This window comes from Tinamus guttatus, unplaced genomic scaffold (assembly GCF_059628265.1).
Source record: "Tinamus guttatus ecotype Peru unplaced genomic scaffold, ASM5962826v1 Tinamus_guttatus_pri_ptg001429l, whole genome shotgun sequence".
Taxonomy (NCBI): domain Eukaryota; kingdom Metazoa; phylum Chordata; class Aves; order Tinamiformes; family Tinamidae; genus Tinamus; species Tinamus guttatus.
Genome location: NW_028289963.1, coordinates 32023 through 51520, shown reverse-complemented (window position 1 = coordinate 51520; position 19498 = coordinate 32023). Strand labels below are relative to the sequence as shown.

General features: G+C 44.2%; 1 protein-coding gene across 1 annotated transcript; it reads right to left on the bottom strand.

Annotated features, from left to right (window-relative positions):
* Nucleotides 1-2838: 2838 nt before the first annotated feature.
* LOC148590338 (propionyl-CoA carboxylase alpha chain, mitochondrial-like) lies at nucleotides 2839-11942 on the bottom strand. Its single transcript, XM_088539151.1, has 4 exons — nucleotides 11847-11942; nucleotides 5932-6009; nucleotides 3029-3076; nucleotides 2839-2946 (listed from the first exon to the last, which is right to left on the bottom strand). The coding sequence occupies exons 1-4, from the start codon at nucleotides 11907-11909 to the stop codon at nucleotides 2845-2847; spliced, it is 291 nt and encodes a 96-aa protein (XP_088395277.1). The 5' UTR covers nucleotides 11910-11942; the 3' UTR covers nucleotides 2839-2844.
* Between the last annotated feature and the right edge of the window lie 7556 nt (nucleotides 11943-19498).

Below are 19498 nucleotides of genomic sequence, written 5' to 3'. Positions count from 1 at the left end.
AGAATCTAGGTTATAAATAGAAAATTTACACTTTCCAAATAATCCTCTTGTAAGTACCTGGATATAAAAGATGTTTTCTAAACTATCCCAACTTTTCTAATCACTTGAACCCAGGTCCTAATGCTTTTAGTAAACACTGAGCTTCTCTGGAGATCTTCAAAACTCACCTGGATGCTACCCCTATACTACACACTCTAGGTGTCCCTGTTTGAGCAGGTGAGTTGGACTAGATGATCTCTAGACGTCCCTTCCAACCTCAACCATTCTGTGAACTAGCTTTGGGATAGACAACCATTCCAACACCATACCTTGACATTTATTCCTGCCTCTGGTCCAATGACCAGCACCAGATTAGCCTCCCATGATGTTCCCTATCTTCACAATCTAAGTCTCAAAGAACAGAAGTCCTGCTTAATCCCATCACATTTGAAATCAAAGGAAGCTCCCAACTTCTGCTGCAGCCCATTGCTAAGTGAACAAGTCTCTCCTAACTACACTTCTCCCATGTGGAGGCAGAGGCTCAGCTGGTAGATTGAAATCAAACTTGAGCTGATGCAAAAGATTTGACATCTTTCTACCACTGTTGTAACTAAAAACATACCTTCTGGAACCTGAAAAGTACATGGGCAGAAGCATTTTTGTCACAACATCCTCAAAGAATTTTGGCCTCTGGACTGATCTATCCAGATCTGAGCTGGCAGTCACAAGCATCACTCCAGAAGTCAGGCTACTCACACATCAAACAGCTATAGCTATTCAGTCAGAGATACTAATCAACTATTTCCCAAAGCAAACACCAAGGAAGCAATTAAAGGATGTGGTTAGCACAAACTAGATTTTTTTGTTTAATCAAATAGATGTTGCTGTAGTACAACCACCATATTTTAAGTACACAGAGCAGTATTTTACATAACCTGCTTTCATTTTCCTTTAAATACCTCAAATTCCTTCATGCACACAGCTGATTATCAGGTTGCACACCAAGGTTTACTACTGCTCTTTAAGAAAGTGTCTAAAGGGACACAGATGTTAAAGCTAAGACAACATTGCAGATTGAAGCTCATTTTCAGTCTTCTTCATGTATTCCCTTCCTAAGATCAGGAGTTTAATTTTCTATAATGCTTTCCCTATGTTCCTCATCTTGTCTTTTTTACTTCCTACTTCCAGATTTTCTATATTCTGTAGTTCACAGGAGCATCCCTACAATAAAGCCATCTAGATCTACTGGAAAGCCCAGTCATTCATTTACATTCATTAGGGACTTGTGAAAGACTATTTAACAGCATTTTGGTTTATTTTCAAAATGATTTCATGACAGTGAAGAGGGCTACATAGTGCTGCTAAACACACATTTATCCCAACAGATACCATACACACAGGGAATACAAATGCCCATTAGCATGTTTCAGAGTTTCACTAGAGGGATGACACATCATACAGAATAGTTTGTATTCACATCCACTTAACCCTTGGCTTCCAAGAGAACCGGAGTTTATCCCGATGTCCGACATCCATCTGCTAGGCACTCATTTCACAGTCCACTGAGCACTCACAAACCACTATTCTCTCCCACTTGGGGCTACCAGCTGAAATCCAGACCAAGCACACCCTTCATTCACCTCAGAAAGAATCATTTGGCAGAGGAATTTAGTAGAGCATTTGGCCCCTTTGTCTCAGAAAAATTTCAATCCCTTGCTCTATCCTATTTATATGACCTGAGCAGGTCAGGTAGAACCACAAAAGGACACATTATTATGTATTTGGCACTGCCAAAGTCCAAAATTACACTTCTGAAGCTCTCAGCTATCATTTAACTCTAAGAATACTAGGTTCTCAAACTTCCAGATTCCAGGAATCATGCTTTTCAGTTTTTCTAGTGCTGAACACCTCAACACCTGTATTCACAAGTCCCACCATATATAAAACATACATTTTCCCCTCCTCAGCTTATCTGAGGGACCTCTTTCAGTAAAGAGCACAGGTTTTCAGCTGTCTTGCTGTCTTCCAGCAACCTCTCTCAGGCTGCAGGGGTACCCCCAATCTTTTTCCTTGTAGGAACTGCTACATGCAAGGATTAAGATGTTCTCTAGTCAGAGCATGTGCAAGCATGACTATACTTCCTATTATGTTGGTCAAAGAAAGCACAAATTGCCTTCCTATTCTTGCTACAATTATTGATTTCAACTATTTTTAAAACAAATTGGAGAAGAGACTTAAGATCTGAAACTGATAAAGTAGGGCTGGACCTGTGTTAGGTTCTTGTCCAGAGAGCTATTTTACGTCCTCCTCCAGCCATCCCAGTTATCTTTGGGAAAGGGAACTCCTCCAACAGGCCTGCTCAGCACACATGGTAGGATTATGTGGTGCAGGCACTGGAGGGCCTTCAGCCAACTTCTCCAGCTTCCAGAACCCAGTCTTAGAACAAAAACCAAAGGAAGGCAAGCAATACTATACTGCCAACTATAACTGTTAACCAGTTTATAGGCCTGCAAACCCAGTAGGAAATCTATTTTCTTCATATCTATATGAAAGCATGGAATGCTTTACTGCTTGTGCCAAAAAATACAGGTTCACTGCCATTTATTTGGTGTACAGAGCAATATACCTCTCAATTACATCTCTATTGTCTGGTTTAATCCAGAAAAAGGAAGCAACAATATTTTTCTATGGGCTAAATACAGAAGTGTTCACAGAAAAAACACTATGTATTTCACTAATACTCCCCCTATGGCATCTCTTCTCCCTTCACAGAAAAGGGCATAAACAAAAACACCTCAAAATCATCATTATGGTAAACAAACCTGCATAACAGTTAAGTCTTATTGAACTACCAAGTCCCATCTATCATTTGCATTCAAATAAGCTAGCTGTACTTACAGCATTGGCATCGACATCACTGTGTATGGCAACTGTTTTAATCCCCATCTTCTTGCATGTTTTGATGACCTGCCATATGAGAAGTGACAATTATCAATATTTAAGTTATCCACAGGATAAGAACAAAAAACTCATAAGATTATATACTTACTCTGCATGCAATCTCCCCTCTGTTGGCAACGAGCAGCTTTTCAAAAGTCTGGCGGGAAAAGAACAGCAAGTACCTTGAAGTATGAACAAACCATATTCTTTCCCTTCAGAAAGAGGCATTTTCATTAAAACATTCATTGACTCAGATTACCTGCTAAAATGTCCTGCTGATTTAGTAGTGATATAGTAAAAACAATATGCTATGGCAATCTAACTGCCATGTGCCAAGGTTCCAAAAACAAAGGTGTTGACTATTGACACCTGCATTCCCTGGATCTCCTCCCTGTGCTCAGAGCAGGAACTAGAACTCTAGAGGTTCAGAGAGCCAAGTTCAGGGAAGAGACACTCACAAGCACTGTCAAACACATAGCAACACCGCCAATATGCAGGTCATTACTCTTCTACTCCAGTGTCCCTGGGTGAACGCCCAACCCTACTTTGGAGAAAAGCCTATATAAACTAAAACCAGATTATTTTAGCTCTATTTGGTGACAGGTACCTGTGGGTCAAGTGTCTCCAACCAGCACAGATCTAGAGGACAGTATTAATCTATCCTGGCATACTTAAATGACATTTAAATCACAAGAGAAGTTTCTCTCTGCCAAGGACATGGGGGAAAGATCTGAACTTCCACTCTGTGGAGATACACTTGCTGAACAGTACTGACCTCTTCATAGCCAAGCCTCACACAAGGAACCCAGCAAACTGCTGGCTGCCCCTGCATGGCTGTTACCCACTCAGCATGAAGTGGCAGCTAGAGTGCAACTGGACAGCAAGTCAAATCTGGGTCATGGTTAACCTGTCTGCCCAAACAGCCAGGCCCTTCTGTGCAGAGCTGCTCTCCAGCAGGCCAGCCCCAGCCTGCAGATTAACCAATTTAGGTTTGTCATATTATACCTTAAAACATTCAGTAGCTATTCTCCCTCCCCCCATTATGTGTTTTCCATGATTTTTTTTTTGGCAGGGGGGCATTGGTATTGCAACAGCAACTACAAAAACTGGTACCCTATGGCCAAAAATAAATGCAGAGGAAGGAACCATAAACACCATTGCAGCAACTGTATAAGCAAACTAGGGCACTGTATTGCAGCTTCCTCACAGATTCCAAGGGGATGCACCCAAGGTGCCCTTAACCAAAAAGCATTTTACTAGTTCAGTCAGGCCTGCACTGGCATTGCAAAGCCCTGTGGTAACAGCATTCAGAAATTAAATGATAAATTATGTGATAAATCTTAGAGGACTTATTTGCAATTTCTTATCATGCAATATATCATGTAATTTATTGCTGTAGCAAGCCCTTATGTAAGCCCAGCCAGCTCTGCTGAGGAAGGCACACCACTGCCTAGTGCACATACACACTTACATCCCAGTCCAAAGCAACTCATTCTTGAGCAAGTTCAGTTATCTGAGCTGCAAACAGTTTATTTGGAGAGCTTCCTTTGCTGGGGACCCAGTCCAAAATACACTCAAATAACTTTCAACACGCTCAAACCATTTCCAAGTCTAAATTTCAGCATTCTAAGCACTTGGAAGCTTTTAGGCACAAAGACTTACCATAATACTTAGCATTTAAAAGTTTAACTCTTTAAATATTTAATCTGGTTAACTTCTTTGCTGTGTAAGAGTTTCAATGACTAAGCACAAATTGCAGAATAAGACTTAGTATGAATATGTAGAGATTCTAATTTTATTTTTATTTTCCAATTCTGCAATAAGACTAACAGAAAGAGACTGACTTGGGCTCCTGCTCTTAAAAAGAACAGGCCTGAAGTACAGTAAGAAAAATACCATGTGCTATTTTTGAGCAATATTTCAATATATCATTTCCACTAATTAGCTAAGGAAGCTCTGTATGACAGTCTGATCATTACAGAAACAGTGGAGGGGTAGCAAAGGAAGAAAGCAGAAAAGAGCTTGAACCATCCTTTAGCCACAGCCCAGAAGGAAATTACTTTCAGTAAAGAGGTAAAATACTCCATTTTATTGTCTAAAAATCATGCCTTTAAGAAAAGAATAGGGCTAGTTCCAGCAAAGATCTTAAGCCAGAAGGAAGCATTTAGAGGAGTCACAAATTACTCAGATTAAGCCACAGTTCTCACTATATATTGTTTTTCCCCTCTGGCTTCTAATGCCATTTCACTCCTGGTTATTTTCTTACACTGGCATATATGGGTCCTAAAGTGCCTTTCTTGCCCTCTTATACTAGGGTACCTCAAGCCACACTTTTTCCAAGAATATTACTTCAGAGGCCATGCCAAGACAATCTCAAACCAGAAAAGCTTTTCTTGGCTAGTAAGATGTAAATTGAGATGGCTACTGCACAAGCCAGTGATCGACATAAAGAACTCCAAGAAAACAGCAACCTCCAAGTTGAGGAGTGGCTGTTCTCTCCACGGACCCTAAAAGCCCCATCTTTACCCAAGCTCTGAGCAAGCACTCACCCTCAAAAGAGCTTAAGTGAAATCAGATTTGGACAAGGCATATTACCTCACCTAACAATCATGCTGCCACTACTGCATTATCGGTTTTAGGAAAGTCTTTGGCTAGTATAGCTTCCAGATGTTTTAACAAGCCTACAGCTCCTATACCATGCAAAAGATTGAGTAGTTTTAAAATTACAACTTGTTGACACTAGCATGAAACTTTCCTAAACTGACAAGCATTTATTTTTTTAAGATACATGCTTAAAGCACTACCTAAACTTATCAAACACTGCAAGAGAGACATTTTTAGCTTTCGAAAACATCAGAAAGACATACCACGAAAACAGTGACTGTACAGTGATTAAACTAGGAAAACTACCAGTGTTAACAGCACAGGGAAGAACATAAATAGCTTTAGAAGTCAGAAGCCAATGGTACAGTAACACGATAGAGAAGAAACAGTATGCACAATACCACTTACCTTTTCATTTGGATCATGCACAACTGAATATAGTTGACGTGAAGTCACAAGGCACCGTCTTGAACAGAGCATTTCACACTATAGAAGAAAGGAATATACATTTTTTCCTCCTACAGTATTCCATTAAAACAATCGTTTCACATGCTAACATCTTTAGAAAATTCTTACATAACCCCCCTTGTCCATCTTTCCTTTTTCATACACAAGAGGATGGAAAGATGAGCACACATCTGCTGAACAGTAACTTAAGACAGTTCAGAAACCATAGATAAGTAGCTAATTTAAAAATACTTTAAAACAATGACTTGTTTCCTTCCATCTAGTCCCAAGAAACACTTAATCACTGAGTTCTCAAAAGCAGACAGATGCCTGTGTGCACACCAGGGAGAATGAAAGGCCTTCACTGCTAGGGACAGAGCACATCATACACTTCTCAGCAGAAAGCAAGAGTACAGACTGCACATGCTAGTTTGGCACCACCACCCCACAATGACATTGTTCTGAGGGAAAGATTCCACTTTAAAGTTACCTCAGTACAGATACATGGCTCAGAAGACTATATTTGCTCCTCCGAGGGGAATATAAAAAGACTATAAAAATACCAAGTTCTGTCTTATCTAGTAGGAGGCAAAAAAAAATAGCAGTGATGGGAAATTATGCAAGCTCAGAAGTGATCGACTGCATCTGAAAACTACAGAGGTTGCAGAGACATGAATGAGAAGCTTAGTATAACTTGGTCTTTTCTTGCAGGAAAGACCAAAAGAGATGGACACTTACTGCACCAGAAATGAGACCAAGAGTAGCTAAGGAAGTCTACAATTTATATAAACAGCTGGAGAATTCATGACTGTCTCAAGTCATGAACATGCAAGGAGAGAGAGAGCAGTTAAGGACACACTCATGCCAGGCACAGTTACTGTGATGAGCTGGTCACTATCCCAAGCCTTTGGCAGGACAGCGATTCCTTCAACGACCACAGACAGGGGTAGTGAATGCATCCTGCTCCTGAGAGCAGGACATCAAGCAAAGCCTCTCCTCTCAGTCCTTGTTCTACCATGAAGAGCCTGAAGCAGTTCACACAGGACAAGACAAAAGTCAACATTATCCTTTGGGAGTGTTTTTGGAAGGTCAGTGAAGCTAACCTAAATATAGCAGTTAGACTGGAGGAAAGAAAAGAGAAAGGGATGTCTCAGCTTTAAAATACAAAACTATTTAGTTTTGAATGCACAGGTGAAGCTGGAAAAATGTGTTACAAAACTATAGTTAATATTAGATTTTAGATTCTTAGGTAGGTTCTTTCTTAGAGAAAACCTGTAAAACACTGAAGATAACAGCTGCCAAGCAATTAGAATTAGGAAAAGCACTCAGCTCTGTTCTTACTCTGAAATCCAGATTTCATATAAAAATATCTTTGGGAAATAACCTAATCCAGTTATGCATCTGTATTAAAAACTTTGTCTCTTCCTTTCCCAAGGTTAGAAGCAGGTACAGAATCAGGTTCAGTTCTGTACTGAATACAGGTAGAGTAGCTTAAGTTCTGTACATCGCTTAACTTGCTCAGATATGAAATTTCTCTAATTCACAATTACTAGTAAGTTTTCCTTAAAGAAACTCTAACACACACTAAGGTTTAAGAGCTTATTTAAGCTATAATCTGTCAAATCTCCTTATAAATCCATTCTTAGCACTATAGATATTTGAACAAGTATTTAAAAGCAAACAATTTTAAGGAATTTAAGGTTAATGTCACAAGAGAACCCTGCAAAACTGCCATGTAGAATTGCTGCTCAGCTACCACCTCCCAGGGCTCGCAAGCTCTGTCTGTAGCTGGGTACATTAAAAATACACCAAACTGCAGAAACAACTCCCAAAACACAAACTCAACCAAGCCAACCTAACCCTCACTTTAGAATTTTCATTTGGCTGCTTCCCAAAGCCATGCAGCCCCAAGCTACACAATGCATTAGAAAAAAAACAGAACAGAGCCCAGAACAGGAATTACCAGTCACTTAATGCAACTGATACTTGCATAATTCCAAGATACCTTGATAACTGATCAGTCACCTAATGCATTGTGTCCCTGGAAGGCAGGCTCTCTCCCAGGTGTATGTGAACCACATGAAATGCAAATCCCTCAACTCCTATAGATCTCTGCTGCTATTACACAAAACAGTGCCAGATACTATAGTCACCTACACTTTTTATTGGACTAGTAGCTCATCATTCTGCCTTGCTTTGGAAACTTAAATAGTATGTGAAATAGTACACACACTCCAAACAAAACAGTGTTGAGTACAGAAGGGATGGAGACAGAACCTTTCCCCAAAGCCTATGTTCAAAACTGCAGTGTAGTGCTTATAGTATCCCTCAGTGAAGAATTAGGTGGGCTTAATCTCTTCCACAGGGCAAAAAAGCTTAGGTCAGTTCCCCATATTTTGACAAGCACTCAGCCTTTAGGAAAAAAGGTCAGACGCAACTTAACTGCTGATATTTGTCACTTCACTTTTGCATGCAGCTTCCCAGCAAACCTTTCAAGCCCATCCGCACACAGGAGCGGCCACAGATCACAGGAGCCTTAACCCAAGCTCACTTAACATCCAAGGAGATATTCTCCCAGCTGAGACAGGAGACAATAGGAAAATCTCTTCCAGTGGTTTAACACCATGCTACACAACAAAAAAGAAATAGTTCATGTTATTTACCAGTGGCTCAGCATATATGTTTTAAAGTTTTGCCCCTCATGAAGGGCAGTTTTCCTGCTCTACAGGTTACCTTGTAAATAGCTTCTCCAGCAGAAAAGCATCTGCATTGGAATGCAGAGTACCAATTTCAGGGAGAGAAAGCACCCAATAATATTACTTTAATAAGGTTAATACTAGAAGGAAGGTATATTCTAGCACATTTTTCCTTCTGCTAGAGTTCCTACTATAACTTCTGCCCCCATGCTTTCACACCTAACTCAATACCTTAAGAAACCACTGAAATAGCTCCTTCATATTGCAGGATGTTTCTCATTAACCAGAACCATGCGAGCAATTTTAAACACTACAAAGCTTTAATAACTGCAATATTCTGATTACACGGCAGCCCTTTTCAAAGCTTTTTCATTTCAGCCTAACTTGACACCCTTGTTTCTGGGTATCTACAACTAGAGTACACACTCAACATACATAAGGAAACAGAAATTTCCAGGTGTTTGATCTCCAAGGCTGAAAATGGCAATCATTAACACAAAATGGCACAAATTCTGTGAACAGGAGACCAATCTTAAATTTCTGTTTTCACTAATCCATACTTTTTCCCTTCTTTCTGCACTCTTTCAGGGAGTTCTAGACAGCTAAGAACCAACTGCAGGCAAAGTCATCTTCAAAAAAACAGAAAGGTAGTAAAGTGCTTTGTAAGCTACTTATGCAACTCTTACCAGATCCAAGAATCACTGTCAATTCTAAGAAGAAACAAGATTTTCATGTTTGTCAACAGAGCTTGCACACAACATCCATCAACCTAAGGCTATATTTTCAAACCAAGTCATTCCAACTCCCAAGGGTGCTCTCCCTTGCTGCAGTATAGAAGTTTATGCAACAGCCACATGGTGAACTAGAATAGGAGATACATCCAGCTGCAAAGACACCCACAAGGAGTGGGGAAGTTAGGATTGCAGTCAGCTTGGTTCCTCAGTCCTATATCTAAAAAAAGGAAAAAGGACCTGTGATCAAGAATCAGCACCTGCAGAAAGGCGGGATGAGTTCCCAGAGCAGCAACTCGGACAGCTCCAGTAAAGCTAGAGCCTGGGAAGCAAGTATCATTACTTTAAAGCTACGACAATAATTTACCAGGGCAAGTTTTGAACATAAAACAAATTAGCAAATAAAAATATACTAAAATATCAAGAATTACTCCACCAATTTGTATTCTACGGAAACTTTAGCCAAGTTTCTTAGCTCTTCTATAGAAGATTTCCCCACAATAGTTGGATTCTGCAAGCAAAACTAACTAAGCAGCTACTCCTGGAAGCAAGGGAGCTCTAAAAGCACAAATCCCTGACCATGATCTGTGTTAAGCATGCTTATCAATGCTAATCTTCAGATTAAATATTAAAAACAATCCCTCAACTCCATTAACATAAGGCTACATTTATCTGAACTGGTGACCAGCCTAACTCCCTTCACAAACAGCCACTGAATTCAACCTTGCTCTCTCCTCCAGCCCAATGCAAAGGCAAAAGCACCTCCCCAGAACTGCAACGCTAAAAATAATGCCACACAGGAGAGAGCAAGGAGCTCCCACCGCAGAGATAACTGCACAGAACGCAAGCACATGAAGAGTTCAAAGAGTTAGGAATACTTGCCTACATTAGCAAGATATTTAAGCACTATGAAAGTCATGCCTAATCAAATTTAAATATTTTCCATAAAAAACAGTGTATGAAACTCACCTTCATTATACAAGATGTATGTTTCAGAGAGAATGGCAGATATCAACACATTTGGACCACTTCATGGAAAGAGAGGTCTTCCTTATGCACATATAGGCATATATGGCTACCAACAACAGCACTCTGGTAGTTCCAACTCACTGCTCCAGTCATTTCCATTATCCCACACACACAGGTGGACCTTTACAGCAGAACAGACTTGCCATGCAAGTTATCTGGGGGAAAAACACCTAGAGTACAACCTACCTCCTATCCAGGTGGCCTGCTGAGCAGCTCCCTGCCCCACATTCCTCACACAGCATCCCAAAGACACTGAGTTCCTCCCAGTGCAGCTTAGGAGCTCCAGTTAAGAGATAGAAACCTGCACTATCCCAGTGTGCACAGAGCAAGCCACCCCTGCAGGCTGCTCTCCCTTCTCCACCAAGGCTCCTTCCTCACCATCCTCCTCACAAATGCTGCTTTCCAGGAAGCAGCAGGTTCTTCCTGCTGTGTGAAGCACTTGGATGCATTCTGCACCTATTCCACATACAAACCAGTAGCTAACATCTTTAGGTCTTTTACACAAAACTATGTGTTAATGTTCCTTATTCTTTCCCAAACCAGTCTTGCATTTATTTTAACACAGAGCAAGCTGTAAGAGAGAAGGAAAAAAATGTAGGTACCATACAAGCTCAAAGTAACCACCTCAGCAAGTTTATTCCAGTTTTAGGAAACAAGCTTCTTGGACACTTGACGTCTTTTCTCCCCAAAAACAGTTTTGCAATGACCTTCTGCCCTTTTCATTAAAGCAGACAAGAGCAATGCTCCTCAAGGGGCAGCTGAAGCACCTGCAGGTACAGTCCATGCACCTTCATCCCAAGGCAACACCCACCAACAGCACAGCCACAGGAAACACATGGGTAGAGGGAAAGGAAAAGGCAGTGCACCTTCACAGAACAGGAGTTTTCCCTGGAAGCTAAGCTCTTTGCTGGTGAAAGCAGTGCAGAACTACACTACCTCGGGGCATAAAACGCTATTCAAATTGTTCTCTACCCAACCACCACATTTCACTAGGGCACTAGGCTAAAAAAGAGGGCAGAGAAGGATCCGGGCACAGCCCATGATCCCCGGCAGCACCAGCAAATGGAGATTTTAGACAAGTGAGGCCGAGCAAGGCGCCACCGGGAGCCGCTCAGACGCCAGGCCCCGTCCCAGGCAGACACCCGGGGACACTGCCACGGCCTCGGCCCCACACGGGGCGCAGCAGCTCCAGAGTCGCATCCCCCAGCAAGAGGGGAACCTCTCGCAAAGACCCTGAGCCCACACGCTCACGCTGCGCCTGCCCCACAGCAGGGATACTCCCCCCAACCCGGCTCCAGCCCCACACGCTTGCACAGCGGGGACAACCCCATGGCGGCCCCCCGCAACGGCCCCACACCTTTACACGGCTCCCGCGAGCGGGAAGGAGGAGCCCCAGCGCGGCGCCCCCGGCCGCCCGTACCTGCAGCAGGGCGAGCGGCGCCCGCGCCTCCCGCGCCCCGCGCAGCGCCGCCGCCGCCGCCATGACTAGCGCGGCGCTGCCGCACGCCCGCCCTTTCACCCGGCGCGGCGGGGGCCGGGCCGCGCGCGGCCAATCAGAGCGCGCGGGGAGGGGGCGCGCGCGGCCGCGGGCACGTGCGCAGCGGGGCGGGGCGGGGCCGCCCCCATGGGCGACTGCGGCGGCGCTGCCTGCGCCGGGAGCGGGATCTGCACCGGGGTCTGCGTGTAAAAATATATATATATATACACATATATACACACGTATACGTATATACACACACCGGTGTGTGTGTGTGTGTCTGTGTGCTTGCAGCGGGGTGTCTGCACCGGGTCAAGGGGCTGTACATGCACCAGAATGTCTGCTCTTGTTGGGGTGTGTGTGAATTTACTCCGCGTGCCTGCACCAGGGTGTTCACATGTGTGCATGCACCAGGGTGCTTTCCTGGGTGTCTGCGTGTGTGCATGCTCCTGGCTGCATGGCTGGGGGGTTGCATTTGTTGTGCTCCTCAGTGTGTGCCTGGGTGTTTGCATTTGTGCATGCCTGAGTGTTTGCAGGTATGCAAACCTCTGGCACAGGCCTTGGAGATTGCACGCTCCCAGGTGCTCCGGGCGCATGCCTGGATGATTGCATTTGTGCATGCTTTTGGTGTACGCCTGAGTGCTTGCAGATGTGCATGCCCCTGGTTGCATGCCTTGGAGTTTGCATGCCCTCAGGTGCTCTGAGGGTACGCACCTTTTGTGCCTGCTTCTGGGATTGCACTGGTGCATGCCGTTTCCTCATGGCTCAGCTCTCTGGCAAATTATAGCCCAAGCCTCCCTCCACCAGTGTGACCAGGGCCGTGGGGCTCCGCTTCCCTGGCAGCGGGTGTCCTGGGTCTTAGGCCACAGAGGGGACGCCCTGGCGCCAAGTGCCAAGTAAATCATCAGCACCAGAAAAGCAGTGGTCATTTACCATGAGGAGAGTGCAAAGAGGAGCATCAGTATTATAAACCCAGAGTTTTGCCAAAATACAGCAGAGACACAACTGCTTACAGCACTGACATATAGATGTGGTCCCAGAGGTTCAAACTGTTGTTCACCAGGCAAAAGAATGGCTTCTTCTTTAAACAGCATTGCTAAAACATAGTTACTTTATATTTACTAAAGGAGCAGAGCAGGCCTACTTTTTCTGCAATGGAAAGAGTTATTCTTGACTTAAAATAAATATATATATATATTACTCTGGCAGTTTGCATTTTGCCCACGGAAATACTTTGTCAGAAGATCCCACCAGGGCTAGAAGAAAACAAAAAGTGACATTTATAGAGAAATAACTCGAATAACTTCTATGCAGGCAGTATACTTACGTTAGGAATAAGCTCTCCAGGCTTTTAGACACAAAGTACATCCACAGGTATGGTAAGAGGATGTTTTCTCTAGGAACAATTATCTAACTGCCCATCTAACAGAAGCAGGAGGCGTTGCCTCGTCCTTCTCCCTGGGCTGTGTGAGACAGATGCAGTGTGCAGTGTGCATCACAACCTGATGTTTTTACCTTATAGCCATATCCTGAGGCACCCAACATCAGTTCCTCTTGAGTTTGCAGAGCAAACAGTGACGTGCCCAACTGCTTCCACTCTAACCTTCAATGCATCTTGCACTGACTCTCATTAGCAAGGTTTTATGAGAGCACATCACTCCCTGGGCTCGCACAGTGGGTTAATCCTTGCATTTTTACCCCACAGCTCTGAGGACACTTCTATTCTGCAGTGAAAGCCAGGGTGCAGAGCCCAGCCTTGACCAACTGCCCGTGGCAAAGGAGAGAGGCAAGCTGCGGAGCGGCTCAGATTCTCCCACATGTGAACTTTGGGTATTTTCATAGGAGTCCAGCTGCATGATCCCCACACAAGTTCCTACCTACATTTATGTAGGACATCAAAATATTTGGCCTAGATGCATTATTTTTGATACCACCTTTAAACTTTTATGTCAGGGAAGTGCAATGCTAGTTTTTATCTTTGCGGTACAATGAAAGAACATGAAATGATTTTTCTCTCTTCCCTCCCAAGTGAGTAGCAGAAATAAAATTGGCGTTGTATAGCTTCTACGACGTGTGTTTGCATGCATTTGTCCATACAACTGTACAGGTGGAAATAATGCAAGAAAATGAATATATCCAAAGATGGGTTGTATTATCTGCAATCCCAATCCACAAGCAGGCACCACAAATCCATCAGCGCACGTGCAAAGTCATGAAGGTCAGCACAGAAGCAGGAGGCGTTGCCTTGTCCTTCTCCCTGGGCTATGTGAGACAGATGCGGTGTGCAGAGATGCCCACCACAACCTGATGTTTTTACCTTATAGCCATATCCTGAGGCACCCAACATCAGTTCCTCTTGAGTTTGCAGAGCAAACAGTGATGTGGCATCACGCGGGTGTTTGCTCTTGCTCCGCAGAGAGGATTGCATTTGCAGGCCCGCATTGAGGAGCGGGCAGCTACCTATGGTGGCACATCAAAGGCGGCCCCCCACAGCTGCAAAGGGAAACCAGCTGCGGCTGCACAAAGGCACCGCCGCAAAGGGAAACTTTGCAGGCAGCTGGGTATATAAAGAGCTCGGCACGGTGCGAAATGCTCTAATGCAAGCCAGTTTCCAAGCAAAGCTGAGGTGAAACCCCTTGCGTGTGGAAAGGAAACTCAGGAATGCCAATCGCCTGCTATTTGTGCAAGAAATCTGCTTTTAGCACAATTGTGATTTCAACTGACAGATTTCACTACTGCTTTGCCTAGTCTAAACCTAAATGGGTGCTGCTTATACCCAGCTGCTGCTGAGCTTTTCAAAAGCAATGATGGGTTGCCACCACCATTCTTAAAGAAACTGTAGATTTATCAAAAAATATATACAAAAATGAAGTATCTACAAAAGTGAAGTTTGGATAAAGAGAGATCATAGTTCTGCAAGTTCCATAATAACATGTATAATATCATACTTTTCAAAAAATAGTCCTCCCTCAGTGACTGGAGTTATTAATATGCACAGAGTTAAGCAAGTTTAAAGGCCAGGAGTAGTAGGCATTTTATTCTCTCGTTGTGGATGGATACTAGAGAACCGGTAGTTTCTGATGCTAAGAGTTTCCTCAGTCCCTTCTTTTGCACAGAAGACGACCTCAGTCTTCTAATTTAATTCTAACTTTAGGCAGAAAATGTGAGTCGTTGTATCATCATTTGACTCCTAAGCTAGAACTCAGAGAGAAAAGTGGAATCATTGTAATCCCTCTGCCTTCATCTAATAAGGAATATGTTGTATGAGTTCATAAGAACATAAAATGCATTATGCATAAAAGCCTGTGACTGAAGAACTCAAAGCTAAGAGAAACTCTTTGAAGTATCTGTTATATATTCTGTCAACAGTCCTTACTGCTATCAGCATTCAGCTCAGCGCACTGCGAGAGGCAGCAGTTCAGCCTTGGAGTCAGCCAAGTCGACACCTCTGTACATCTCCACACTAGGTATCTGCGGGAAATCCAGACTGGGAAGAGAGGCACTTCATGTGAGATTCATCGCAGAGGATCAAGACGCAGAGGATGGGGGCATCAAGCCCCAGCGCAGGAGCAAGGATGGGATCAAGCTATCACCCTCCAGCTCCTCAGTGGTGGTTTGATTTCCACCAACCCCCACTGCTGCTGCCCAGACATTGGGGCTCCCTGGGGCAGTAGGAGCACTGCACTGTCTGGGCTGCTGGAGAGGGCCCTACTCCTACACACACAAGTCAAGATGGATTGATGCCATCATGGCCTCCGAGTCTTCGGGCTGATTTGAAGTCCTGGCCTCAACTGATCATGGAAAAGGCTAGTCCCTTCTACTTCCTCTGCCCAGGCTTCCCAGCTCCCAAGATCTTGGTGCTCCTTCTAAGGATCTTCAGGGCAGCCTGTGGCTCCTGGCTTTTTCAGGGTGGCCTGAAGTCCTCTCAGCAGCCAGAGCTCCTTGGAGAGGGCCTGAACTGCCCAAGCACTGGGGCTCTTCATGGACAGTCTGACCCGCACCCACATCCAAGGCTCAGGGCTGCTTAAGGGCACCTGGCCAGCCCACCTATGACAACACAGCTCAGGCCAGCTCTTGGTGCTCAGGTCTGAGCTTAAATGGACCTCCTGGACCAGGGGAAGAGACTGAAGGGTGAGTGAAAGCCCTGGGTGATGCAAATTAGTGAGGTTCTTTATCACATATTAGTTATGCCAAGACATATAGAATTCTGTTCCCATGCTCTTCATTTGTTTGGAGTTACCAGCATTTTTGACATGTCTACTTTATGCTATAGAGTCAGAAATAAGGTTTTTAATGAAGCAGTGTTTTCAGTTTTTTATAGTCTGTCTACAGTTGGTATTGGACTATTAGTTTTGCATAGCCTGTGCTTAGCAGTAGTTGGAATGACATGCTAGAGCTGCGGAGAGGAGTCAGGGAAGGGTGAAATTTGGGGCAATGTTAATTACTGCGGTAGCCTTCTCAGAGGCAGTCCTAACCTTGGAGACTGAATTTCTGCTCTGTGTGCTGAAGAAAAAAAAAAAAAGAAAAAAGAAAATATCAGTTTGGGCAGCCAAAGGTAAAGGATTCCTGCTGGTTAGGACTGCTGCTCAACACCTGTGTGATGCCTCCCGAGGTTCTGCATGACTGGAGAGTCATCTATCCAGGAACTGGGGAAGTGAACTCTAACATCAAGGAGGTCCAAAGGATTTTCTGAGACTGAAATTTGTTGTGCAGCTATAGTGCATTGGCCAACATTTTGCTGAACCTCTTCCCTGCGATGTCATTCACATGGAGTGACAATGTGCTCGACTTGGAGTTTAAAATTTACTGCTTGTGATGTGAATTCAGTTTTGAATAGCTCTGGATCCTTTTTAAGTCATTAAGAGTACCCACAAAGATTAACCACAAATTTGTAATTCCTTTGATTAAAACAAACTCTTGGCAGGACTAACAAAGATTTGTGTAATGGCTGTCTGGGCTGTCAAGCCCTAAGAGAGTCTTAGTGAATTGGTGCCATAGTATTCCCTGAAGGTTCGTTACTCAGTAAACAGAATGGTACATTTAAATTTAAGATCACTTTTAGAATTTACTCTCCCTGATTGTGGACAAGCTAAAGGAGGAGATGGAGCTCCTTAAAAGAGGCAATAAGCTCAGCAGGGCTAAATCATTTGTTTGGATTACAGCTGTGGTATGAAAGCTTTGGCTAGAGAGAGGCAAATTGGTTTGATCGATAGGAGGAAAAAAAAGGGCCTTCAAAACTCAAAGGGAGGAAAATGGAACGGATCCGAGAGAAAGTTTGCTCATATGTATCCCTGATGATGGCACCCAAACTGGCAGCAGAAACACTGGTGGGCCACATCTTGTCCTTCACTGACAGCAAAGGCATGTATTCTTCTCTGGTTTCTGGTAGAAGCACCGAGAATGTCAAACTAGTGAGAAGGAGCTCAAGAAAGCTGAATCTTGAGATCAAGCAGTCATTCACCCAGCCACACATCTGTCACACAAATGGGTCCCTCTCATGAGAATTGTGCCATCCCATTTGATTCTGATACACAATCATCAGTATCTCCTTGTATCTGGCATGACACATGACTGATATCCTTGTATCAACCATAAGGATATTCCTGACAGGTCCTCACTTGATTGTAAAGCCCTTTTAAAGCCTTCTAAGTCCTGCTCTGGTGCCAATTCCTGGATGCCCATGGTTTCACATTCCTCCTTGCAAGCAGTGATGACAAGGGAGGACTATGGATCCAGCATATGGTGCTAGAAAAGGCTAGACTTTGGCAGTTCAAAAGGTCAAAGAAGTTAACAAAAATAAGCTTTTGTGGTGTTGATTTCAGGAGCCCCAGAGCACAAATAAGATGGTGGGCGAAGAGCACCGCCAGCACTGCCCACTCTCCCCTCCACATTCTCCCTCTGCTGTCTCTAAGGGAAACAAAGACTCGTCATCCACCCAATCCATGGCCTGAATAGCTGACCAAGGAGGTGATCACAGCACCTCTTATGCTCCTGCTTGACCTCCAAACCCTTCACTTAGCTGTGGTCAGCATGCAGAGCTCCATCACAGCCCAGCAGGCTCCTGTAGCACCCTCTGCACCCAGAGCTCCACCTCCACCCACAAAAACCCTTCTGCCCTTCCGTGTGAATCAAGCAAGAATAAGGGGGGATCATCAGCCAAATGCAACTAATACTACTTACCTTACCCAACAGGTATCAGCTATGCAGCAGTAATAATCTCCAGGCTCTTGGGAATGGCCCAAGACTGGGTCACTCCCTTTAGGAAGCACCCAATAACCCTGTGGTGCCAAACTCCGTTGTGTCCCTATGGTCCCGATCTCCAACCACAGTTGTGTTGCTGTGACTAAGACTGCCTCATCAGAGCTTTGACAGAGGAGGCAGTCAGCTGCTGATACAGCAGCTGGGTTCAGGAAGCTGGCTATGGAAATGGGATGGGAAGAATGAGCCTTTACGGCCTGCTGAGAATTAGCACTGACAGAGGTCCTCAAAGATGAGATGGCCAGGGCTGACCTGTCCCAGTGCAACTGTCAGAGGCTGTTGCTATTGCTCTAGCAAGGTGCACTGAAGAGTGCATACCTGGCCCTTTACACAAGCCCTGCCAGGTTTTCTTCCACTTTATTCCTCCAGGGGAGGAACCCATAGAGGTAGGTGTCTCACAGCCTCCCTCCTCATCATAAGAGCAAGAACACCTATGGAGAGAAGGAGCACACTTTCACTTTGCTCAGAAAGGCCACTGTGTTGTCACTTGTCCCAACAACCCATTCCCCCACTGCTGCAAAAGGACCATGGTCAGAAGTAGATGCACTAGAGCCCAACCTCACGATGCCCTTTCCATTGCTCTCCTGGATGGACATGCCATCCAAACCCCTGCTGTGGTGAACTCAGGAAATTTTGTAACGTTGTGGCCTCTGAGTTTGCCCAAAGTGTCAGGACCCTTTTGCACCCCAAACATAGTATTTGCTGTAGATAGGAGGAGCACCTAAGCAAAATCCGTAACCCACAAAACTTTCCTGTTATGGTAAGCATGGCACCTGGACACTAAATTTTCATGGAGTCACAGAATCATTATGGTTGGAAAAGACCTTCAAAATTGAGTCCAGCCTTTCAACACCCTGCCTGTTAAATCATGTCCCTAATTGCCTCATCTGCACATTTCTTGAAGACTGCTAGGGACAGTGACTCCGTTGCTTCCTTGAGCAACCTGTTCCAATGCTTGACTTCTCTTTGATGTAGATTTTTTTCCTAATATCTAACTTGAACCTCCCCTGGCGCAGCTCTTGTCCTCTTTTGTCCTTTTCCACTCTGTAGTTCCCTCTCTTTCCAGTCATCCTTGGGCTGTCCTGGTTAAAACAACTGTGTCTTTCACTTACTGACAATTGGAATCCTCACACTTCCTTGTAAGATGGATTTACTTGGAGTTTGAGAGCAAGAGCTGACCCTGTGGTCTTCTTGGCAATGCCCTCACCTCTGCACTTCATGTGCTACCTCCTTTCCTCCTCCTACCACAGCTCTGAGATGGCCTCATTGTCTTCTTCATTTTTCTGTGAGTATTTTGGTATGTTTGCAGGGACTCAGACTCCACTTCTGCAGCTCCA